Source organism: Calonectris borealis, chromosome 4, assembly GCF_964195595.1.
Source record: "Calonectris borealis chromosome 4, bCalBor7.hap1.2, whole genome shotgun sequence".
Classification (NCBI taxonomy): Eukaryota; Metazoa; Chordata; class Aves; order Procellariiformes; family Procellariidae; genus Calonectris; species Calonectris borealis.
Window position 1 is genome coordinate 29,736,308 of NC_134315.1, and position 26,196 is coordinate 29,762,503.

The 26,196-nt window shown below is 38.2% G+C and overlaps 1 protein-coding gene across 2 annotated transcripts in view; it reads right to left on the reverse strand.

Moving 5' to 3' along the window:
- The window catches only part of CORIN (corin, serine peptidase), a 159,122-nt gene that overhangs the window by 34,731 nt on the left and 98,195 nt on the right, over positions 1–26,196 (reverse strand). For both annotated transcript variants that reach the window (XM_075150550.1, XM_075150551.1), the window contains exons 6-11: positions 20,956–21,069; positions 16,584–16,691; positions 14,896–15,006; positions 13,885–14,001; positions 10,185–10,283; positions 2,763–2,994 (exon numbers count right to left, since the gene is read on the reverse strand). In XM_075150550.1, coding sequence (XP_075006651.1) covers positions 2,763–2,994; positions 10,185–10,283; positions 13,885–14,001; positions 14,896–15,006; positions 16,584–16,691; positions 20,956–21,069 — 781 coding nt within the window. The remainder of the gene's footprint in view (positions 1–2,762; positions 2,995–10,184; positions 10,284–13,884; positions 14,002–14,895; positions 15,007–16,583; positions 16,692–20,955; positions 21,070–26,196) is intronic.

The following is a 26,196-nucleotide window of genomic DNA, read 5'->3' on the forward strand; positions in this document are numbered from 1 at the left end:
CTCGAGGGTATTGTCAGTTAGAGCAATAGAAGCTTGTATCACACCTGGAAAAAGGCATGAATACAGTCCTCCTGCTGCATTTTTTATTTACCACAGGAAGACAGGACTCGCCACACAAAACTAGTTCAGTCCATGTAGATTAATATCCCGTCTCTCAAAATACCCAATGTCAAATGCTTCAAAAGTACAAAGAGAAAATGCATAATAGAAAAATCCTCTTTTATTTTAAGCATTATTTTAAACATTTAGCAACTACTTTTGCCTGGAATCATAGCTGGTGTGCTGTTCAATACAATAGTCTTGTCTTGTATCTGTGGTATTTTGAATCCCTGTTTGTTTCAACTGCCTCTTTTTTTTTTTAGTTTTGTGAAATATCCCAAACTAGACAGTACGGGATTAGGAACCTCAACATTCTTTTCATCTCTTCCTCCAAACAGAAACATGCATCATGCTTAGCAGGTATTTGTCTAAGCTGTTCTTAAAACCTATTCAGTTAGCAAGATTTCATATATTTCCTTACACAGATATCTGTTATTTTCCTTATATCTGACCTATAGCTCTCCTGATGTACTTTAAATCCATTGCTTCTTGGTTTCACTTCACTGAACAAGGTGAACAATTTATTTTCTCACTTTTATGTATTTGAAGGCTATGAAGACTCCCCAAGTCTTCTCTTGTTTCTAGACTCAGCAGCTCCTTTAATTGCACCTTTTAGATCATATTTTCTAAACCTATAATCATTTGGACTTTCTCCTACCATTTCAAAGAAAATTCTTTGTTCTTACAGGTTGAAAAATATTCCACAGTAGGATCCCACAAATTTCTATTTTTTTGAGTTTCCTTCATGTCATAGAATCATAGAATCATAGAATTATAGAATCATACAGGTTGGAAAAGACCTCTAAGATCATCGTGTCCAACCGTCAACCCAACACACCATGCCCACTACACCTTGTCCCTAAATATGTCACTTTTAACTTGCCTTTTATTTAATTTGATTAATTTTTCCAGATCTTTCTTCTAGGAACAGACACTCCTTTCGTGGAAGGCATTTTATTCCACTCATTTTCCTCTAATCTTTTGACCAATGGACCCTTTTTTTTCCTGCAATAAGCTTCAAGAAATGCAGTGACCAAAACCAAGCAAACAGATCCATTTAGGATCAATTATTTTATGCTCTTTTAAGAAATCAATACATTACAAATCATCTCAAATTTAATTTTGTTTTGGGGGATTGCACAAAGAAGAGTCAAAGTTTTTCCACACCAAGTGATTCACCATTGCCTTGAGCAGCTGGAAGGAACGGATGAATGGATTGACATCAGTTAACCGTGCTACAGTTACAGACTCTCTTTCCTTTTAGATCCCCCTCAATATCAAAAAGGTTGACTCACACCACTTTATAACCTCGGCTTTCTGAATGCCAGAATTATTATTTACCTATGACAAAAACCAAAAACCAACAACAAAAATATGATGAACACATTTTAAAAATTTCATTTTGTCAGCTGAGACATCTAAGCAATTTCTGTCCTGTGTTCTCTGCACACTCAAATCTTTGGCCAAAGTTGACCCTTTGCAAAAGCTATTGCAAGCCATTTGGTTGTCAGTCTGTGGAAAAAGAATTAAAATGTAGATAATCTCCGAAGTAGTGCCCATCACAGTGCATATGGAAGCCTACTGCAATACCGCTAGGAAAATTGGAAGAGTAACTGGTACTTTTTTTTTTTTAATCCTTCCCACATTTCCATACCAAGTTTCACACTTGGGGTATCAGAATAATACCTTGGTAACAGACTTCTTTCCTTACTTCTCAGTCAAATCTCATCTGTGGTACTGTCTATGAATCAATCTAACAAGTTAACAGTTAACAAGAGTACACATCACAAAGCAGAGAAATCTCCCCCTCCTTGGTAGGAGAAAGAAATATAAGGTTAAAAAAAAGATGTAGCATAGAAATGTGTAATTTTCTACAATGGAATTCAATCTAGTACTCTTTTAAGAACATTAAGCATATTTAGCAGTTAACTAAAATATCTTTTTACTCTCCCAATTCAAATGCAGTAATGGGATGCCTAAATTGACACCAACACATAAGGGGCATGAGATTTGACCAGGATTATTCTTCATACACATCTGTCACAGTTTTGAAACAACACAAAAGTCAGTGGAGACTACTTCGATACACAGATAGAGTAATCTCCACGTCATTATAGGCTAACGTGACTAGGATAGCATATGTCCTATCCAGTGACAAGACGCGTGGGAATGGTTCAAAGCTGTGCCAGGGGAGGTTTAGATTGGATATTAGGAAGCATTTCTTTACCGAGAGGGTGGCCAAACACTGGAACAGGCTTTCTAGAGAGGTGGTCAATGCCCCAAACTTGTCAGTGTTTAAGAGGCATTTGGACAATGCCCTTCTTAATAATATGCTTTAACTAGGCCAGCCCTGAACTGGTCAGGCAGTTGGACTAGATGATCATTGTAGGTCCCTTCCAACTGAAATAGTCTATTCTATTCTATTCAGTATATACATTTTGAAAATTATTGAACTGATATTCCTCTCCGTGTTTTGAATACTTCAGATACTAATCACACGTGTAATAAACTGCATTTAATGATCTTATAAAATATGGTTCTCTACCTTTTGCCATGGAATTCCAAAGCAAAATTTCTGGCATTTTCAATGGAAACAGAAAATTGGGAAAGACTAATATGACAGAAAATGTCAGTCAAGAATTAAATGAAGTATAGTATAGTACCTGCAAGGTGGGATCCGCTGATTTGTATGGGGGTCACATTTTGGTACTAAGATTGTACAGGCAAAAAACATAAGGTACTTGTAGCAGTTGGTCTGAACCAAGGCTGGGAAAAGAGAAGATTCCCAGCTGATAGAGGCTTCCTTCTGCGTCCTGTGGCCCAGGTAGTTTGGGTAATAAGTATAGTTGTAAGGCAAGTTCATACAGAGTTCCAGAGTAATTGGTTCACACTGACCTTTCACAGAAAGAAAATAAAAAAAGAAACACAAATGGTATGAGATTAAAAGATTAAATGAAATACAGAAGAAATAATTACATGAGTAACAAATTTATCAGTCAGGGGATTTCCTCTCAGGCTGAGGAAACTACAAGTTTCAGAGCTCAAGACCCCATATGAGCCTATTCATACCAGTAAAGAAATGTGGGTTTGACCTCTGCCTACCTAATAACCTGTTCAGAAACTTACATTCCCTTACCAATATGCATTAACTTCCCAAATAACATCTTAACTTCAACATGGTACAATAAACCATTCTTTAAAAACAGATTTATTCTTTTCAAATCAAGTTTCTGATGATTTTCAAGTGCTCCTGTACCGTACAGCAACACACTTCCTACTGGTATACTATGCTACCATAACACACTTCATACTGGCAGGGCAATTATCAAAATTAAGACGACTGGGATCATAGGATACTTTGGATTGGAAAGGATCTCAGGAGGTCTCTGGTCTAACATCCTGCTCAAAGCTTGGTCAGCTCTGAGAACTGATCAGGTTTCTCAAGGCTTTATTCAGTCGGGTCTTGAAAAACCTCTAATGACAGACACTGCACAATTTCTCTGTATAGAAAACAGAAGGCAGGATTTTTTTTTTTTAGATTTTATTTTATTTTATTTTTTGCATACCAACATCTGAAGGAAGAATGGGGACAATTAGGTTATGTATTGCACAAACATGGAGTAAGAGCCCGTCTACATGCTAATAATTTAATTCAGATAAGACATAATTGATAATAAAGAGAATAAGAGCAAAATAAATGCAACAGCTAGAAGTCTATATGATTACATAGACTATAGCTATATACAAAAATCGTCCAGCTTTTAGAGGGTTTATCACAACACATATTGAACTGACCGAGTATTTTGGATTTAAAAAATTGTACAGATTTTGTATTTCTTCCCAAATACTTATTTTTCAATTTTTCACCACAACAGAAAACAACAGACAGAATTTCACTTCAATTCAGACTGAAATTCAGCTTTTTATTTAGCACTGAGACCAATGTGAAATTATTTAATTTTATTTACTTTTGAAATATGAGAAAATTTTCCATGAAAAAGTGTACTATTCAAAAGTAATCTGTTATCAAAAGACTGCATATATTTGCCTATTCTGGAAGCAAATGTATCTTAACATGATTAATATTCTCTGCCAGCTAGTGTCAGTTGCCAGCACAGTGTGGCAACTGTGTGATCCTATAGCTGGTTCTTTGAGAGGAAGTTGAAAGAAGATCCAATAGTCAATTATTCACCTGATCAGCAGAAGTAGCCAGTCTTTCTTGGACTGGCATTCCCTGTTATAACCTCTTTTACTATTTACCTCTAATCTGAGGATCACGAACCTCATTTTATATACAGCTTTTCCTCTCTGCTAAATCCTTCCATACTGCCAATACTGAACAATTTCTGTTGTCACAAACCAGTTAGTCCCAGCTCTGGGGTATATGAGGTTCAAAGATTTCAACAATCCTCCTCACGTTACTGCCATTTCCTTTTCTTCATGATGAACTCTCCCTTGTCCTCCCACACTTCAGCCCCAGATACCCAGATCAGCTTCGTTTTGTCTTTTGATTTTTCCCCAGTAAGCGTGGTTTTTTGACGTGTACAGAATATTACATGTTCATCAATATTTCATGATGAAACCCAAGTAAATGAACACAGAAGTACATGCAATGTTCTAAGTGTTTGTATAACATAACATTATTCAAGACTGAAGGGTAGAAATGCACATATATCATTCTCTCTTTTGTTATGCCTCACATTTATAGGGGTTTAGGTGAATTCTAGAAGAAAATCTAGTCCACTGAAATGCCCCTGTAGGATAGCTCTTTACATATTTTCAATATGATTACAATTTTCACATTGTGTTTAGAAACCTTCTATCACATTAGGTGCAAAAGTGTCATTGAAGGTTTGAGAAGAATAACTTTGACTCTCACACCCAATTCCCTACAATTCACAAGCAGAGTAACAAACAGAACATAGACTCCAGGGGAACATCTGACTGAATTTAAGTAACCCAAATGTTAATCTTTCCTTATGATGTCTGTCCCACAGTTTAAGAGATCTTGCCACTCCCTTATTTATAGTATATGTAAGTACAACCTAATGAGTGAGGAACAAGGAATAAAATTCATTACATCTTTTATCCTAAATCAAAAAAAAAAAAACAACAGATTATGCCTGGGTTTAATATCTTCATGTATTTATTACTAACTTGCTCTACCTACTATATAGGAATTAGTTCCAAACATAGTAACAGAAGTGAATGGCATATGTCACAGAATCATAGAATGGCTGAGGTTGGAAGGCACCTCTGGAGGTCATCTGGTCCAACTGCCCTGCTCAAGCAGGGCCACCTCGAGCAGTTTGTGCAGAACCATGCCCAGACCGTTTTTGACTGTCTCCAAGGAGGGAGTCTCCACAATCTCTCTGGGCAACCTGTGTTCAGTCACCCTCACAGTAAAAAAAGTGTTTCCTTATGTTCAGAGGGAACCTCCTGTGTTCCAGTTTGTGCCCCTTGCCTCTGGTCCTGTCGCTGAGCACCAAAATAGCCTGGCTCTGTCTTTTTTACACTCTCCTTTCAGATATTTGTTCTGTTATCCTAAATATGTTGTAACTGCATTATAATGCAGAGCCTAAACTGATCAGACATTATCACACATGGAGAACATCCATCATATTTAATATTACAAAATGTGGCCTATGCTTTGGAATTTTCCAACCAAAGAGTTATCTGGGCCAGAAATACTGCTTTGTCAAAACTGAAATTTTCCACGGGAATTCTCATCTCTTACTAAAGATGAAATAACTCTGGTCAAAATATGAACACGAAAAAAGACAATAGTACTACCAGATGTTATGCAAGAAAAATCTCTCCCAAATTCTCTTGCTGTTCCATTGTGTATAAACAATTAAATATTCGTTGGACCAGCAAGGGAGAAAGAGGGATGATTCAGAAGTCTAATTCAGATTATGTGTTACTCCTGTTGAGAATTATGGACTGTTGCCGATAATATGATGAGGAAACATCTTCACTAAAAAGCTCTTGGGTTTCTCATGACATGGAATAGGAACATTGTTTTAGAACTCGAATATCACATGTCAAAAATGTTTTTCACTATCTTGTAACATAGTCCTAGCCACTCGAATGTTTTCCAAAATTGCTGTCCATACATGCAATGGGATACAAAAATCTTCATTGATCAGGAAAAGATTTCGGACCACAAACTGCTTTGGACCACAGCAAATCTCATACTGATTTATCCACAAGGAAGATGAGTCCAAGAAAGAAAGTACACTTTCAGCTCTCTTATTGCGAGAAAGGCTGAATTGCAGTTACACTGCTTGAAAGACTGTTGCATTTTACAGGACTGTAGTCGCTGTTTATGAAAGGTAATTTGCTTAAAAGACAACTGCTCCCTGAGTATATAAGAACCAGAGGCTATTGTGGGAATTTACATATTTTCCTACTTGTTGGGTAAGGCTGCTGCTGGTGCCTTGTTTGCCAGCCAAATATAGGACCTGTCTTGTACATGACTGGTGACTACACAGCCATCAGCTGTGAGTCCAATGTTGATCCTGTCACAGTATATCAGATACATTTTATGTGTTCTTTACTAAGCAGTTTAAGTATTTAAAAATAAATAAAATTACAAAATATTGTCTTTTTTTCACCTGAGTAAATGTAAAGTTGCTACAGTTTTAAACATATAAAACGGGGTTTACTGTAACGCCTGTTAAGTTTTGAAAGCCCCCCATTCCTGGGTAAACCGTAGTTTTGTGGCAATGTCAGTAACGCTCAAATAAAAAAGCCGAATCTTCAAATGGAGAAACTGAGAAGTAACACCTGTTCTTACAGGCACAAGCTGCTAAAGCACAAGCTCCTGCAAACAGAAAGATCTGGGACTAAGCATCCTTCACTCCCAGGAGCCTTCAGCCCACAGAGAATCAATCTTATCATACACATTTAAACTTGTGACTAGCTAGAGTGGAGTTATTCAAATCAGTAATTATATCTCAATGAATACTCATGTATTCTGACCTTAAAACATCAGGAAAACATGACCTTCAAATCTCACCAAAGACAAGAAAAGATTGCTTGAAGAACTGTTTTCTTTGGAGATGCCAGGTACCTACAGTTCCAAGGGATTTCAGCAGGAACTGCAGATGCGGTCAACAACCAAAGTAATTAGATCTGTTGTGATATCTCATGTTTGATTTCTCCTTAATGAGTGTATGTATCCCAAGATATATTGCTTCCTTTTCACCAGGAGAGGGACAACATCTGATGGAAGATAATATCTGACCATGAATTGCAAGACACAGAGGAGAAAATGACTGAGATAATTCAATGAAGATATCTGAGATTTCAACCAAAAAAAAGTTAAATTATTTTAAAAATTTAAATTTTACTAAAAGTTTTTTAAAAATGAAGTGGACTGTTATTAGTTTTGTGTTATATGGATACCTTCCTTCCCATTTCATAACCCTTTCTAAGTATTTCTTGAGGGAGAATGATAGTTTGGTTCACAACAGGCAAGTAAAAAACACCAACACCTACTACTCCGATCACCTTAGAAGGCTCCTTCTCACCTGAATAGTTTGGTTACGGATATGGATTAGACGACAGACCTATATAGGTGATGTACATAGTAGGCATCTACTGCAGACCACCTTAGCAAAAAGAGGAGGTAGATGAACCCTTCTTCAGAGAGCTGGAAGATGCCTCATGATTGCAGGCCCTGGTACTTGTGAGAGTTTTAATCATGCTGATATCCACTTGAAGGACAGCAAGTTGGTCTTGAAGAAAGGCCTCCTCAGAGCACAGGAAGAGTCCATTCCAATGCAAAGCAAGTCAAGCAAGTGTGGCATAAGGCCTCCTTGGCTGAACATGGATATCCTGACCAAGCTCAAACACAAAAAAGAAATATACAGAAGACAGAAGAGGGGATAAAGCACTTAAGTACTCTAGAACATAGAAGTGTCTCTAGAATATAGGACATTTCCCAAGCATACAAAAATGGAGTTAGAAAAGCCAAAGCTCAGCTAGAGTTGAAACTACTGAGCAATGTAAAGGGCAAGAAGAAGGGCTCTTGTAAGTACATTGGCAGCAAAAGGAAATGTAAGAAAAATGTGGATCTGCTGCTCACTGGGGCAGGGGAACTAGTGACCAGGGACATGGAAAAGACCAAGGTACTCAATGTCTTTTCTGCCTCAGTTCCACCAAGGAATGTCATTGGAAGGCTGTTTTATATCATCTTCAAAAGGTCATGGCAACCCTGGCACCTGATGACTGGAAAAAGGCAAACATCACATCCATCTTTAGAAAAGGCAAGGAGGATCCAGGGGACTACAGTCCAATCAGTCTATCCTCAGTCCCCAGGAAGATTATGGACCAGTTCCTTCTCGATGACATGGCCACACATGAAGAAAAAAAGGTGACTGGGAACAGCCAGCATGGATTTATCATGGGAAAATCATGCCTGATTAATCTGATTGCTGTCTCTGACAATGTCTGCTGTCATTCCCTTTTATTCAGCACTGGTGCATATCTGCAGTATTGTGTCCTGTTTTTTGGCTCTCCCCATTCATGAAAGACATCTACATACTGGAATGATGTCAGTGGAGGGCCATCAAGCAGGTTAGAGGACTGGGTTACATGATCTACAGGTAAAAGTTGGGAAAAGAGGGTTTGTTCAGCCATCAAAAAGGAAGGCTAAGGGGAGATCTTATTGCTGTTAACAATTACCTAATGGGAAGGTGTAAAGCAGATGGAGCCAGACTCTTAGAAGTGCGCAGGGATAGAACGAGAGGCAAAAGACACAAGTGGTAACACAGAGAATTCCAGTTATATATATGGAAAAAAGGTTTTTACCATGAGACCTGGAACACGTCTCCCAGAAAGACTGTGGAGGTATTCCTTGGAGGTATTCAAAACTCAGCTGCACAAGGACATGGGCCACATGACTTAATTGGCACTGCTTTGATCAGGAGTTTGGACTAGTTGACCAAAGGTGTGAACTAACTTCCTTCTAATGCTAAACATGGTACTTATCATTGTCCCTTTTCAAAAAGTTAGGAGAAGCATTGATAGAAGCACATGTAAAGCATATATGCCCAAGTATCTTACATCTTTACTTTAGCAGCATCTAAAGACCCCAGCATGAATGGTGCCTGTCTTAAACAAACACTTGTAGGTGACAGTCACAACTTCAGAGAAACTGTGGAGTTTGGACTAGCTGACCTTCCCATATCCATTCCAATGGAATAACATTATCCAAACAAGCTACCATATAGCACCAAACCATACCTTGCAGAGGTAACTGCTCAGCACAAAGCAATTATAGGATATGTCTACACATTCATATGTAAGTGAAGGCAAGCCTGCCCATGGGCCGAGGTGACCTGAATTGATATGACTGTATTAACACATCACCAGGTTTTAACTAATGCTGAATAATTCTGAATACAGTTCTGCCCCAGTTTCAGAACCTAGCCAAGTATACTTCTTTTGAGTATCTGTTCACAGTGCTGCATTGCACAAGTGAGAAAGAGCTACTCAGAAGCAAGTGTACAGTGGGTAGGGGAGGCTTGCATGGAGTGGTATAGTACAGGACATAGAAATGAAGATACACAGTGTTGAAGACCCTGATCCTCTACAATATGCATTGGTCAGAAGAATAACTAGTTTTGCCAGTTTGAATATCAAAATTATTCCTTCATAAAAGGGCTAAAAGTTCTCCAGACTACTAAACACAGTACCATGTTTTCTTATATTTTGAAAATAAACCAGTAGCTTCTGCTTTACACTTACACTATGTTGTGTAAACTTTACGTAAACACTGAATGACATTATGTGTTAAGAAAAAGTGCAACTGTAAGCACCCATTAAGAATGTATCAAAAATTCACAGAAGGGAAAACATCTCAATGTCAAATGTTATGACTAACCCTTAGTACATCAATAATCAAGAGTTATGATGAAACTTTTGTTTCACCTTTGCCCTTTTCAATACTTAATCATTATACATATGCATTAGATGATAGCAAATTAAAGTATTACTTACTGCGTCCTACCCTGCATCCTCATTATACTCTAAAACACTCTAAAATGGTGACAGTATGAAGCATGAGACCTACTTACTGCAGTTTGTCTGGCTGTTTCTCATCTCACAGAGAGAAGTTCCACAGGGATCAGGACAGGAAGTACATCTCTGGTCTCCCTCCTGACAGAGGGTTTGACCTGAGGAAAATAGAAATTTACTGTTCTAATTATTTACCAGACTTATAAAAATGACTGGAGTGTAGTGATGAGAAAAAACAGTGTTTACATTACAATTAAGTATTTCTTTTATGTAGTTGAATAAGTACCCTACAGCATTTCAAGCACAGTAAGGAAGTGTTGTAAGGAAGAAAAGTGCGCAGCACTGTCCAGATGTCACTTTTCTTTACCCCTATGTTTAATATAAGAATTTATATCCCAGTTTCTGAATGAGAGGTATGGATCTCTAAAAGCCATTTACCATGATCCTCTGGCAGAGTATGAAAAGTGATGTAAATCAGATTTTAAAGGGAACAATAGGTCCTAGCTGAAAGAGAATACCCTCTGGGAATTATTCTTCAGTGCCATTCAGTTGATCTGCTTCTCATTTTATGATTGTTTTGGTGGACAATAAAAACCGTCCTGAAGAAAGGCCATCAGAGCTGAAGCTTTATTGTCCTTCTTTGGCTGGCTAAAAAAACACCACCAACAACAAAAAGAAATCCAAAGAGGCTATGGTCCTAAAGATGGAATTCAGAATAACTAAAACCAGCACTTCATCAAAAAGTTTCTGAGCACATTACGTGGGTAGTTAGTTTCTCTGACAAATCCCTGGACTTCTTTCTGTCTCACAGTGGTGATAGCTCCTTTCCAAACCATTAAATTCTCTCTTCCATATGACTTTTGCAAAATCAGTAATTTAATTTACTATTCTGTACACAGAGACTGAACAGTTTGGATTTTATCATCTCATCCTGTTTAAAATGGTTTATTGCAACTATTGCTTAGTGTTTGTATTGCACTACTGTCCACGAACATTAATCATTCAGTCATGGCATCCTTATTTTGGGCATACAGAAGATGCTGAAGAAACATCTTGTTTCAGTGACCTTGACAACAACCTTGTCCCAAAGAACTGATGGTGTAGTCATATCTATTCATAATTATGTGGATTTACTCCCCTTCATACATGTTATATATTGAAGCAGTGGAGGTACTTTCTTTTGCTGTAGCAATTGACTGTCTTATTTTACAGGTGCATCTGTTTGCAAAATGGAACTTGAGAGGTGGGGAAAACCTTTTGACTTCTAAAGTTATCACAAATCTTTACATTAAAATCCATTTTTGAAGTTTGCTCCAACCCCTTATCCCACCGTGGAAGAGTTTCTCTACTCTTTAAAAATCCCTGTGCTACAGTGTAGATTCTTTTGATCCTAGCACAGTCAATGCTGAATTTCTATAAACACACTCTACCCTGTCTTTTGAAGGGATCACAGAACCAGCTGTGAGTACATCTATATTAGATTTCTATTGTCACAAAATGAATGACAGCAGTAATGTTAATAGATGCCATACCTTAAATTTCCTTAAAGTACGTAGCGAAGGAGAGCATTTTTCTCATTCGGATATAGATGAAGCAATAGTCATTTGTAATCGCTATATGTATATACTTGTACTATTACACAATCCCTGTATCCTTATACAGACAAGTGGCAAGTCAATACATCTTGACCTCAAATTTCTATGCTGATTTGACATATTTACAGTGTTTGTAACAAAACCAATATTCCAGATCACTTCAGTCCTAACTCCACTGCCTCTGCTAGGCATATCCAAATCATTTGATTTGTAGAGCAGAGAAGTCTTTGAATTAAGTGTATGTCCTATTACATTTTCTGTAGTTGCTGAAATCAACAACATACATAAGAAATACAAAAGAAAGTTACAAACAAGAATTCTACCTTGCTTTTACATGGGCTTTGCAAGGAACTAAAGAGGAATAATCCAAATGAAGTCCAAATTGTGCCTACATATTCTCATGCAAATTTAGGACGGACAGGAAGAATAAAGGAAGAATTTTGCTCTATACAATTTGCAAAATATTAGACAGAGTTTTTTGCACATTTAAGAATGAATAATAAGAACAAGGAAAACTTTCATATTTAAAAGCTTTGCAGTTTAATGCTAAGCGGAAAAATCTTTTAGTGTGATCTGTGAGATCATTGACTACATAATTACCACCCCATCCTACTCCTGCATTTAGTATCCTTGAATCTGTATCTGTTCATCTTACCAAAAACAGATTTTTAACTGTTTCTTCAACCTCCACAGAGGCAAAAAGCAGTGAAAACAAAACACCTCACTGACTTCTAGCCCAGATCATGCATCAATGTTTTCAGTGAAATTCTCTTTTACTAGTGATAAACAAATTTAAGAGGCTTAAGTTGGGTGAATTTTAAAAGTTGCAATGGTTGCTTATAGAATGCTCTAACTAGATTTGTACTTTTCAATTTATCCCATTCTCCTGCCTCATCTCTTTTATATTAAAAATTATAGTTTCATTATCAGCAAGAGAAACAGAGGATCATGGAATTCATAGAATAAGACTGAGGTTGGACATCAGGAAGATGAAGAATAAAAACTGAGCATTTTGTGAGATTGCACCGTCAGAACTAAGAACAAAACTTGGTCCTTGGTTTTTAGATTGCCACAGTCAGAACTGGAAGAAATTTCTTGCAAGACTTTTTTGCAACATCGACATTAATTGCAAAGAAGAATAATGGTAATTTCTGTGTTTTAACTTCTCGGTTATTTTTTGGAATGGAGATGTTTAAATTGGAGTAGGAACATCCGGAGAACTTAATATGAACAGAAGGGACTGAGTAGACGTGCTTATGAAAGGATTTCTTCTAAACTGGTTTCCTAAAGAAATGAGGCTTATATAATGACGCTGTGTATTTATCTTATGACAACAGGTCTGTTATACTCCAATAACTTTTGAATAGGTTGTCCTATTGCCACTACATCTGACAGCACTAGAGTTTTCTAAATAAAGTGAATTCCTTTAATTTCTTAAAAAAAGATTCGTAAGAGAAAGACATTAATAATTCTCTCATTGAAGGAAAGGCTGCAATCTAAACCTATACCTTACCAGAAACAAGAGAATTACATGTGAAAGATAGCTTCAAATGCTGAAACCATCGCAATATGACAACATATCTTTCTGAGTGTCAAAACGTACCACAAGACACAAGTCTTTGGGAAACCATGTTCCTTCCAGGGCTCAAGAAACTGCCTGGTTTCCTTTTCTTTCATACAATCCAGCATGAGACAGCTATTAAGTAGCTGTGAAAACTTACATTCTCATATATTTTCCTTTAGTCACACTAAATCATTAGTTTACTTATGAAAACATCCTTTCTCTGACTCCCAAGTTCTGATGAAAAAAGGATTTTCATGAGAAAATTCCTCCTCAAACAACACCTATTCCTGTGATAGTAGCTTCTAATTGCTACAGACAAGGTGAATATGTATTAATTTATTTCAAGTAACAGTTGATCATGTCAGATAATGAAACACTATGCTAAATATCACCTCCATTTCTTTAACTTTTTGTATTTTAAGGACTAATAAAACTCTGCTTACAACTTCCTGTGTGAAAGCAGACACCAACCAGCCTTAGCAAGTGTTATTTGAAAGGCAAAGAAAGTAAATTTGTCAGACAACTTTAGCTAAAGGCACTTCAGAACAAAGCAGTCAATGGTAGGTTCAGTAAGAAAAGTAAAACAAGGGATATCCTTACTTTCACTGCAGTTTTCTTCATCACTTCCATCTTTACAGTCATTATCTCCATCACACTGGAATGCACTAGGAATGCACTGCCCATTTCTGCACTCCACCAGACCCTGACTATGACATGCTAGAGAGAAAAAAAAGATGATATTCTGATCAACTTAGGTTAATTATTTTTGAACATCATCTTGAAGGTATTTTAGGAGGAGCTGATAACACTGCTTAGCACTAGACATTTTTCATTATATGTAGCCTATGTTTTCAATAGCCTACAGCTGTGCTGATCTTTAACTACTGGGACTGAAACTATGTATGTCAGGTATTAGCAACAGGCTGAGATGAAGGTTCAGCTTTTCAAAGAAAAAAAACCATCATTTTTACTCACCTTTTCTTTGCCCACTTACTTACATTTCTTTATTCAGATTAAGTTCTTAGATTTCAGGGAAAATTGTAGGATAGTGGTTGCAAGGACAAGCACTGAATGGCAGCAAGAATCAAAGCAGCATAAGCACATGTCTTAGGAGAACCTTAATCACATTAAAACATGTGCTAGTTCCCCAAGATTTGATTTTGCAACCTCAGCAATGTTCTAGTATAGTTGTTTGGCAGGTATACACCATCATCACTGGAGCGGACATAAGTCCAAATTCTAACAAGGTGTGATAGGTCACATACAGACACAGCAGAAAGCTGTCACAAACTCAGAAAGCCTACAGTTTAAGAGATTATATACATTTATTCATTACTCTTTAATCGAAACATTACAATTAACAAAAAACTAATTCTGTAATTAACAAGAAGCTGAAACACAAGGCAATGCTGGTACTTCTCAACAGTGGCAACAAACGTTTAATTTGCTGTAGCTGTCTACCAGAAGGGACATTTGTCAAGTGTGAACTTCTGAAATCAAATAAGCTTATAGTTTTGCCTTACAAATAATAAGTAAGTATACTACTTATCTTACATTTGTTTTTTATTTTTAAAGAAAGAAAAAACTAATTTAGAGATTAAGGGAACTTACAGCAATTGATTTCATCTGATTTGTCTATACAGTCATGGTCACCATCACATACCCAATCAGCTGTTATACATCTCCCATCTCCACACTGATGATGTGTCACTGGATTACAATCTAAAAAAAATGCAAATTTGAGGACCAAAAAAAGGATAAGTTACCATTTGTATAATTTATATTATTGATCAATTATTCTATGCCTATAAGCTAATCATTCTTATTAATGAGCCATTTTGCATTAGTAAGTTACAATAAGAGATTTTCTATACCTGCAGATTTTTTTGCAGATGGTAGTTACATATGTTCTGAATTCTACTGCCTATACAGATAGTGATGCACTCATTCCTTCTCTCAAGTGCACAGTTGTTTCCATTTGCAAATAAACAAGTTTCTAAGATTTGTTAAGCAGAGTAAAAGATCATCTGGCTTCCCTTCTCATGGAATGATTTTCAGTTAGCCAACATTTTCAGTTGCCATCAGAGAAAATCATTGCCTACATTTATCTTTTTACTAAGAAGTAAAAAAAAAAAAGTTCCTCAACTGCCATATTTGGCATTTAATCAGAAACTGTTTTTTGCATATACTCAGAATTTTCCATACGAATTATCTACAAAGAAACTATTCCAATCTTCATCTTACTTTTTTCTACCCGAATGCTTCCACAAATAAAGAAAAGCATTCTGCTGTGTAGCCTGACTTTACACCAAAATAAATAGCGAGTGTAGACACAGTCCAGTCTGCCAAATCTGCTATGAAACCCATTCATAGCCTGTACAAAAAGTTAGATCTTAAATTTTATATAGAAAAAACTATCTCAAGATAGGAGCAGTAAGAGTCAGATTAATGTTTAGATTAATTTAATCAAAGACAGTTTATGAAAAAAAAACATGAAACAACCAAACCAAACAAAAAGTAGTGAAAGATCTTAGAGTATGTTTAATTTGGAGAAAAAATATAAAACCAATCTCAGAAAAAATTGTGTCTTGATTTTTAGTTTTTAAATTCTCTGTGCTTTTCCTTAGAAAAGCAAAATTTAAAAAGTGAGAAATAATATTTTAACTTTTAAAGAATTATTTTAGAGCCCTTAATTTTTCTCAGGTGGAGTACCAGGAGCAAAAGTTAGAAAAAATATGTTTTTCAAAGTTTTCCAATATTTACATGTGAAGATTATTCTTTTTTATGGCGAAACTTCTTTTTTTTTCCTATGAAAGTTAGGTGTAGGTAGAAAGACAAATATAAGGAGGCAGAACATACAAAGTTGATTGAAAACAGAATTTGAAAGAAACAGAATTTGATCATCAAAACATACAAGTTCACTATGAAGCTTGTGTAAAAACAGTTCAGCTATAAAACAGCTGGCATCACCAGTGTGTAGCCTCTTATGGTTTGCTTTAATCTCAGTTAAATTCAGCCAAGTTAGCAAGAACGCAACTACAACATCTTGAATTAGTTTAAAACAAATTGCAAATCAGAATATTTCTTCAAAATACAACTACCTTCAAAATTTGGATTAACCCAGAACTCTCCTTTAAACCTTTTCAAATTGCATATAGAATTTGTGAGCTGTTTTTACTTTGCTCAAAAAGAATAACAGCAGGGTATATTACTTTTTTAGTAGTTTAAGGAAAAAGATTGCTGACTTAGGCAATACTGCTATCTTAAAGACTTTAGAAAAGCATAAAACTTTAATTTACCACAGTTTTGTTCATCGCTAAGGTCTCCACAGTCATCATATCCATCACAAACAAAGGTATAATTTAGGCATTTTCCCGTGTTGCAACGAAATACCTCATCACTGCAGTCTACAGAACAAATTTTTGTAAAATGTTAACATGACATTGGAACATTCATATAAACTATGAACACTGCAATGTATTGACTAAAACAAGATTAGCTAAAGATACCCTACAATTTACAGGTCTGCATTAATACTCAATGTGTACCAGTTTATTACAATGTAATATGGAAGAACAAGAAAAATCAAAAGCAATTCTTATTTATTCTGTTCCTACCAATTGCTTTTTTTATCAATACCACGAGGAGAAAGTGCTCTGGTTACACACATGGACCAAAATGTTTAATTAATTTATACACATAAAGCTCTCAAGAAATGTTGTCCGTTTCATCAGCTAGATCACTAGGCAGTCTCGAGCACCTGATGTGGCTATTAGGTGGAGCTGAAGCTTCTAACAGCAAAATCAAGATCTCCAAACTCTGCTTTTGAGCCTGCCTTTGATCTTACAATGGTTTCAAATGAGCTTTATGCTTTACGCAGTTTTGAGATCGGAATTTGGCCTGATGCCATCTCATCAAGCAATTCTTAGCACTGTCAGCCCTAAGTGGGTTTAGCCTTTCTTTCCACAGCTGAGGCCTTCAGTAAAGCCCTGATAAATCTTCTCTGAGAATATCCAAAATGCTTGAATAATATCAGGTTTGATAAAAACATGGAATCTACATTGTAGTTAGGAAAGGGGGGAGAAGAGAAAATAGGGTTGGTGGTGTCTGGTCTCATTAGTAATAACTTTTGATTACAAACACACAGTTGTGAAGTGGGTGACCTAGTTTCACTGTCTTCCTCTAGGCTTTTCCTTCACATCTGGCTTTTCCAGGGAGAATGCCAGGATATAGAACAGCTGGGTGGACAATCCCTCCTTCCTGTTGAAGCTATGCCACTGGAACCAAGGAAGTTCTTTGTGCCCTTTCTTACTGGGATATATGGGCATTTTAAATGAGCTCTTTCTCAGACAACATACAGAGAGTTCCAAGAGAAGGGACTGGAACACAAGACTCTCCCCTCAGCTGAGGTGCTCAACCACTAAACTGCAGAATCGTGCTACCGCTTGCTTCTCTCCTCTTGGTGTGCGACTCCTGTGTTCATGATTGCACAGTGGTCCCACTTTGAAAGAAGGGTGTCCTTCTAAGTACACTATGCACTGAAAGGTGCAGCACTCTCCCAGAAGATGCAGTGAGGTTTCTATCCCTCCAGATCAATGTCAGCCAAATGTTCCGCCTCCTAGATGAGTGCTCTAACTTTAAGCTTCTCAAGGCTCTACTAACCTCAACTCTAGACCTTGAACATGAATCACTCCAGACCTTCCCCCACAGAAGTATTCGCGCTTTCTACAAGTTTCACATCATCTTAGAAAGTCCAAACAGAATTTATAGCACAGCGCAAAGGACAATGCTTCAGGACATAAAGTAAAATAATATGGCTGAGCCATGAGCTTTGTAGTCAACAGTTAATTTAGCTTTAAAAGAACAAAAAGCCTGAAAAGTAAATACCAAAGACCCCAAACTAAATGAAAATATTTAAGTTCTATTTCATGTAAGTAGAACAATAGCCAGCTGAGAGTAAAATTCTAAACACTACTTGTTTTGAGTATGCAACCACATGAGGTGCTCTGGCAATCTTTATTTTTATTGAACAGTTTGTAACTGACAGTTTCTATGCTTCCATTGCTCCTCAAACAAAGCTGTCTTCTTCTATGTTGTTCTGTCTGGATAAGTTTACTGTTTAATTTCCATCCATACCCCTATTCCTGTTTACATTCATACCTCTGTAGCTGCAGCAGTGTCCTTTAGGGTATGGAAGCTCTCAGGCAAGGTAAACAAAAAGAATACAAACTTCCTTGCAAGGAAATAAGATTCACTTGATGAAAATCTAACAGTCTTAACATACATTTTCTTCAAGATATTGGCAATAATATATAGTATAGGGTAGCTAGTTACTTCCATCAGAATAAGATGGGCATTTTGCAGCTGCCATTTGTAAAAGGCTCAACTTAAATCTTGTTAATGATGGGACAAGCTCATCTTCAACTTGGTGTCCACCAGGACCCCCAGGTCTTTTTCTGCCAAGCTGCTTTCCAGCTGGGCGCCCACCAGCATATACTGGTGCATGAGGTTGTTCCTTCCCAGGTGCAGGAAAGACAGGTTATAGTTGTAGGTGACCTTCTGAGGAGAACAGAGGGTCCAATATGCCGGTCAGACCCTCCTCTTAAGGAAGTCTGCTGCCTCCCTGGGGCCCAGGTTAAGGATATCACTAGGAAACTTCCTAGCCTGGTACGACCCTCAGATTATTACCCATTATTGGTCTTCCATGTGGGTGGTGATGAAGCCGCAACGTGTAGTCCAAGGGCAATCAAAAGAGACTTCAGGGCCTTGGAACAGTTGGGAATTCCCCTCCAGGGAATCTGGAGCACAAGTAATTTTTTCCTCTACCCTTCCAGTTGCAGGCAGCGACATTGGAAAAAACAGACGGACCCAGTCTATTAATACGGCTCCGTGGCTCGTGTCACCAGCACAATTTTGGGTTTTTTGATAATTGGATAGTCTACACAGCACCAGGCCTTCTGGCGTCAGATGGGATTCACCTTTCTCAAAGGGGGAAGAGGGTCTTTGCTCACAAGCTAGCAGGGCTCATTGACAGAGCTTTAAACTAGACTTGAAGGGGGAGGGGGATAATATCAGGCTTGCCCATGACAAGCTGTGGGACGACACACCAAGGTTAGAGGGATGGGGTGCTAGCGAGGGCCCTCAGCCTCTTGCTCTGAGACGTGCTGGGTACACCAGAGCACACGAAGTCTTACGGAGATGAGCCAGGGCCTTCTGAGGTAATAGGGGCCAACAGGGGAACACACCTGTGAAATCAGAATCATAGAATCACAGAACAGTTTGGATTGGAAGGGACCTTTAAAGATCATCTAGTCCAACCCCGCTGCCATGGGCAGGAACATCTTCAACTAGATCAGGTTGCTCAGAGCCCCGTCCAGCCTGACCTTGGATGTTGCCAGGGATGGGGCATCTACCACCTCTCTGGGCAACCTGTTCCAGTGTTTCACCACCCTCATTGTAAAAAATTTCTTCCTTATATCTAGTCTAAACCTACCCTCTTTTTGTTTAAAACCATTCCCCCTTGTCCTGTCGCAACAGGCCCTACTAAAAAGTTTGTCCCCATCTTTTTTATAAGCCCCCTTTAAGTGTTGAAAGGCCGCAACAACGTCTCCCCGGAGCCTTCTCTTCTCCAGGCTGAATAACCCCAACTCTCTCAGCCTTTCTTCATAGGAGAAGCGTTCCATCTTCCTCATCGTTTTTGTGGCCCTCCTCTGGACACACTCCAACGAGTCCATGTCTTTCCTGTATGAGGGCTCCAGAGCTGGACACAGTATTCCAGGAGGGGTCTCACCAGAGCACAGTAGAGGGAAAGAATCACCTCCCTCGACCTGCTGGCCACACTTCTTTTGATGCAGACCGGGATATGGTTGGCCTTCTAGGCTGTGAGCGCACATTGTCGGCTCATGTCCAGCTTTTCATCCACCAGTACCCCCAAGTCCTTCTCGGCAGGGCTGCTCTCAATCCCTTCATCCCCCAGCCTGTATTGATACCGGAGGTTGTCCCAACCCAGGTGCAGGACCTTGCACTTGGCCTTGTTGAACCTCATGAGGTTCACACAGGCCCACTTCTCGAGCTTGTCCAGGTCCCTCTGGATGGCATCCCATCTCTCAGGCGTGTGGACTGCACCACTCAGCTTGGTGTCGTCTGCACTCGATCCCACTGTCTATGTCATTGATGAAGATATTAAACAGTATTGGTCCCAATACGGACCCCTGCGGGACACGACTCGTCACCGATCTCATCTGGACATTGAGCCATCGACCACTACCCTCTGGATGTGACCATCCAACCAATTCTTCATCCACCGAACAGTCCTTCCATCAAATCCATATCCCTCCAATTTAGAGAGAAGGATGTTGTGGAAGTGCTCTTCTGATGCATGTTATTGATCCATTTAAAAAAAAAAAGGCCTAAAATATTACGAATTTCCACATGGTTCCTTGCAGAAATCTTAGAATCTGCTTCCAGGCATAAAATTTGATAGATCAAAAACACATGCTGTGTCCAGAGCAAAGGTAAACACGTTCATTGGCAACTGATAGAGTCCAAATGTCAACATATGCAAATACTATGCAAAGCTCCTATTCTGTACCAATAGCCTTCTTTAGTTTTTAGGTTTCCCTGAATGGATTCAGTGCTTCAGTGGAACACTGCAAGGTTTAAGGAACTTACTGCAATGGAACTCATCACTCCAATCATCACAGTCATTGTAGCCATTACACTGCAGTTTCCCTGGGATGCAGATCCCACTGGCACACAAGAAACTCTCCTCTCCTCCGCACAGTGCTGGAAAAGAGAAGAAAAGAAAGAATGCATGTTAAATTTTTCAGGGTAAGAAGAAATAAGCAGAAATGAAAGATAGTTAGAACAATGAGTCTTAATTAATGCACTTAAGCAAATTAATCTAATTCAAGCAAGTGCAAACTGGCATTTTCATCTAACTTTTGCTATTTCAAGAATAGGTATCTAGGCTGAGTTAATCGGTGAGCTTCAATTTACCATTACCTCTAAAAAGCCGCTGTACAGAGTAACTGTTAAAAACTGACCTTAGGATGGGATTAAACAAGCTCTTTTTTTTTTTCCATTAAATAGATGCATCGGCTTAAATATCCAACTAAAGTTAAAATAGATGGATCTTCCCAGCCTAGGTGTTCAGGCAAAAGATTACCAAGTTGAGGCTTAACAGTGTCATAGCACAGACACCTTTCTAGAGGGGAAGGATTCCTCAAACATTCTTATAACCCCCTGAACACTAGAAGACAGTCATCATTGGTATTTGATATATGGGGAATTAAGATACCTAAAGAGTCGAAAAAATCCCTAGAGCTTTAGGTATCCCACTGGAGATACCTTGCAGGGCCGTTATGTTCAGAGGGAGGGAACTCATAACACCTTCCCATTCAAGTCCGCCAAGGCACTTAAAATATAGAGATGCAGGTCACCATTAATTTATTTACACCTTAGTCCACGCAATAGAGCCCAAACTTCCAAGCCTTTGTTTTAAAATACATTGGCTGAGACAAATCCCTGCAAAGCATACAGATGGGGAAAGATATCAAGTGAAAATTTCATGGAGATGCAAAGTAAAGATGTCAAGTAGAAAAGCAAATATTCCATACAGAATCTGGTTGTTGGGTTTGGCTTGGCTGGGGTTTTTTGTTTGGTGGTTTTTTGGGGGTTGTTTGTTTTTTTCAGAAGCCACAGTTAACAGTCAGGCTACTCAACAAAGCTAAACAAAACAGAAAGTTTCACCTCTGGCAAAAGATCAGCAAAGAATCCCCAATAACTTTATTTTAAGCATACATATCTGAAATGAGAATTAGCTTTCAGAGATGGAGGAAAAAAATCCTGTCATTTTGCCAGTGTAAAACTATTAAATGTATCCATGCGTGAGAACAGCAAGTTCAAACAATAAAATCTCATGAAAGTTCAAAATTCTACTCACAGACATTGCACTGAAATTCAAACTTTGTATCCAAATTTGCCAGGAACAATAAAGATCTCTAATTGTAGCTTTCAAACTTTACCACAATGCAAATCACAGGTATGAAAAACCATCATACAGCAGCAGCAGAAGCTATACATTCTCTTCCTCCATTAAAGTAATTTTGCACCTGATCACAACATAGCTCCATATTTCCCATTTTAAAATGCCTAAATTTGCATTTTTCCTATTCCTATAGGAGAATTCAGTTCCTATTTCTTCTCCCTTTATTCTCTGAACCTGATGCTTAGCAAAGTCTGGAAAGTATATTTACAATCTACATCTCAAAAGCAAAAAAAATGCATATTGAGTATTCTCATCATAACTTTGTATTCCTCATAACATGTCTACCAACAAGTATATTCATGCAGAATACAGTTTAAAATTAAATTGAGGAAAAATAACCAAATATCTAACAATATAATTTTAGTAGCATGAGCTTTTATGACCTCAGTTTGGCACTTCAGTAAATGAAAGCACAAAGGTAACACACTACATAAATGTCACATGAAGTCATTAATAAGTCAATGACTATGATATTTGTGTCAACATTTCACTTGGTGCTGCACTCAGCAGAATTCCTAGTGTAAGGAATTATCCTTAATGGTGAAGTATTAACCACAATAATGTGTTGATTAAGCACATTCTTGGGCAAACAAAAACTAAGCTTAAGTGAAAGACCAGTCCTAAACTCACACACTGCTAATGTCCCATTTAAACTCTCTTGGCTCTTTCTGGAGCCAACACTTCACTTACAAATGAAGGGAAAGTCCTTTTTAATCTCTTCCAACAAAACAGTCTGTCCTGAAGTAACTCAAAGCATACGAGTAATCTCATTTTACATGTCTTAAGAAGAATAGAAATATAAAAATAAAATAAAATGGAAAGCAAACTGGTGCTGATGAAACCTGGCAGTGTTTCACAAAGCAGGCGGATACAACTTAAGGATATAAAAGATGAAAGGTAGAAAGAGACGAGAAACATGAATTAATAAATATTGATTCTCCATGCTGTTATGTCAATTTTATCTGCTTTATTTGGTTGTTAAGCCATATTGTTTCATAGAATTTCAGGAATTCATTATTTAGTGATGTATCTTTTGATTTTAGTAAGTGTATCATAAAAGAAAACTTGATGGAAACTTTTTTCTTAAAATTTCAAACACATGGCTTTTATCTTACAGTGGTTCAGACTGCAGGGTAGCAAGTGTTATGCCTCTTTTTTTTTCCATATGTGAAAAGCTGAAGGATAGGAAGCCTAAGTGATTTGTTCAATGACAAACAAGGAATCAGGTGAACAACTCAAAGTTGTTTATAGAGCTGTATTCCTAAAAATCTAAACCTAAAACAGAAAAAAAAAAAGGTTATCTCCCTGTTCTGATAAAGTAAGCCTCTTACTTCTTGAAGCATGCTGGTCTTCACAACAGGCTCTTACCAGGAATTTTGACTGTTGGTGGGAGAGCAGTATCCTTCAGCCTTGCTGTTGCCTTCACTTTGGCAAGGGACAGTTTGTGAGTTTTCGTGTTCCTCTAACACCTTTCTCTCTTCTCACTCTCTTGGACCATTTCTAATGATGACCAGGACCCTTTCTAGACCTAGGCCTGAGATCCCCATGGTTTTGTACTATTCCTCTGCTGTGCTGGTTTTCTTTTCATTGCTATCCTTAATCTGCAGCTACCAGATACAACCTACACACTAGAATACAGCTTTTTGCCATTTTGCATTCTTGAATCCACCAGGACAACCTGCCCATAGTGACTGGCAGAGCCATGAGTGCACCAACAGGCCTTGAATGGCCTTAAATGACCCTGACCAGCCTCAGCTGGGGCCTCCACTCACACCCTGCCCATGGGCTCAAGCTGAGCTCAGGGCTGGGACTTCAGTCCCCGCCTGAGCACTGCTGTAGGCACAGCCTTACATCCAGCTCCACCTCCTGGATGGATCCCTCATATATACACCATAGCTGGTCTGCAGCCCTAATTTTGGCCCTGGTTCCTAGGTGGTCTGGGAGCCGTATTGGAGCCTTGTCACCAGTCCTGTCCCTTGTCCTGCCTCCCGACTGGGCTCTCTGATTGGACCCTGGACCTGGTTCATCACTTCGCCGTGTCTGGTGCCAGCTCTGCCTGCTGCATTCAGGCTCTGCATCCCAGCACAGCCTGACCTCAGCTCCCAGCTTGCCTGCCTGGAGGCAGCAGCCCCGCTCCTGCTGCTCCCTGATGGTGACCTCAGGTCCTTGGCTGTTGGGTTACAGCAGGCTGATTGCTCAGCCTGGCTCCTCGTGGTGCCTTATTTCTGATGCTACCTGGCAGTCAAAGACGTATCTCAAGTTCCAAGAGCTGTTTGATGCCTCTGGCCAGCTATATTAGAAAAATAATGTGATATTGATAGGCAGGTATCCTGTTCAGGCAACATCCTTGTTCTCAGTTCTCCATTATTCTTTCAGTTATCCCAGATGTCACCTCTGCCTTTCCATGACTTCACAGTACACGTGGAAGACATCTTTCACCACAAAAGTAGTGTGTCCATTGTCCCTGCGCAGTGTATTAGGTATGCCTCCATTTGCAAAGTGAGCATTCACTTTTTTTAAAACTACTCTTTCCTGAGCACCCTCCAAATAACCCAACTCCTAGACATTAGAATATTAATAACTGGTTTGTTCCCTTCATTAAAAGTGAACAATCATGTTTTGACATCTAGAAGGGCTGATTTAGATTTTCAGTAGGGTGCAAAGTCACCTTCTGTTGTCAGTATATTATCATTTTCACAGTTGCAAAGTATTATCTCTCTCATGATAACTGCTCTTAAATCTGATGGAAATACCACTGCCTCATTTTAAGGAAAATCCCACCTGCAAATACAGCTAATATTCCCTTACACAGTACAAGTCTCTATCATCCTTTTCCCTAAAATTCTTCCTTTTCTATTTTCTGATTTATAAAACATTCCCCATTATTTTGTGGTTGAGGTGCAGACAGAAAGTTTCTTACTCATTACTTTCTCTAGTAAAATTGAATTTGATGCCTTGTCTTTTAAATACCATAAGCTTGACTTGATTTTTAATAGTGAAAAAAATCAGCCACTTGCAAAAAATCCATACGTGATCTTATTTGTTAAAGATTAGCTGATTTATGAAAGCACTATGAAGCAACGCCATAAAAAAATGCCTAGGCAAGGCAAAATGTTGTTTTGGAAAAAGGAATCTTTTATGTGTTCCAGAGATAAAAGGTTCTCTTCCCAGCTCTGCTGCAAACTTTTTGCATCACCTTGGACAATTCAGGCAATCTGTGCTTTAGCTCTATACCTATAAAAAGATGAAAAAACTGCTCTCTTTTCTTGGGCTCTTTGAGGAGAAAAATCATTAGCCTCAGCACTACGAAGTTAATGCTGCTGGAGTCTTATGAACTTATTTTCACACTGATGAATTGATATTCAAGATTTCCCACAGGGATTGAAACATATTTCCATTTTGGGAAACATCAGGATAGCTCTCAGAGGAACATCACTGAATGCAAGAAGGTCAAGAGGAAAACCTAAAAAATAAATCTTAATGAAAACAATACAATTTTTGAGATAGAACAAAGCCATTTAAAACTGCTGTCAGTGAACGACCCATTTTAAAAAGACCTCAACAGGCAGTCATGAAAAGACTATTACACATGTTAAATCTGCCCTTGGGACTAAAGAAGGAGCCTTTAATGTGCCTCGAAAAAATACAATCATTTCTGCTCACGATCAGCTTTTCTGTATAGCAACGTGATATACTTCACAATTTGCCAAACCACTAGGTGCACAGTGGATGCTGTGATGTACCGCTGAGCACCGGACATGCCTAAACATGCAAAGTGTGTTTTTCAAAGATGACAAATAGCTCCAGCTTGCACTGACTGCAAGTGCAATTAATTATCCAGATTTCCAGTTTTGTTTGTGGTC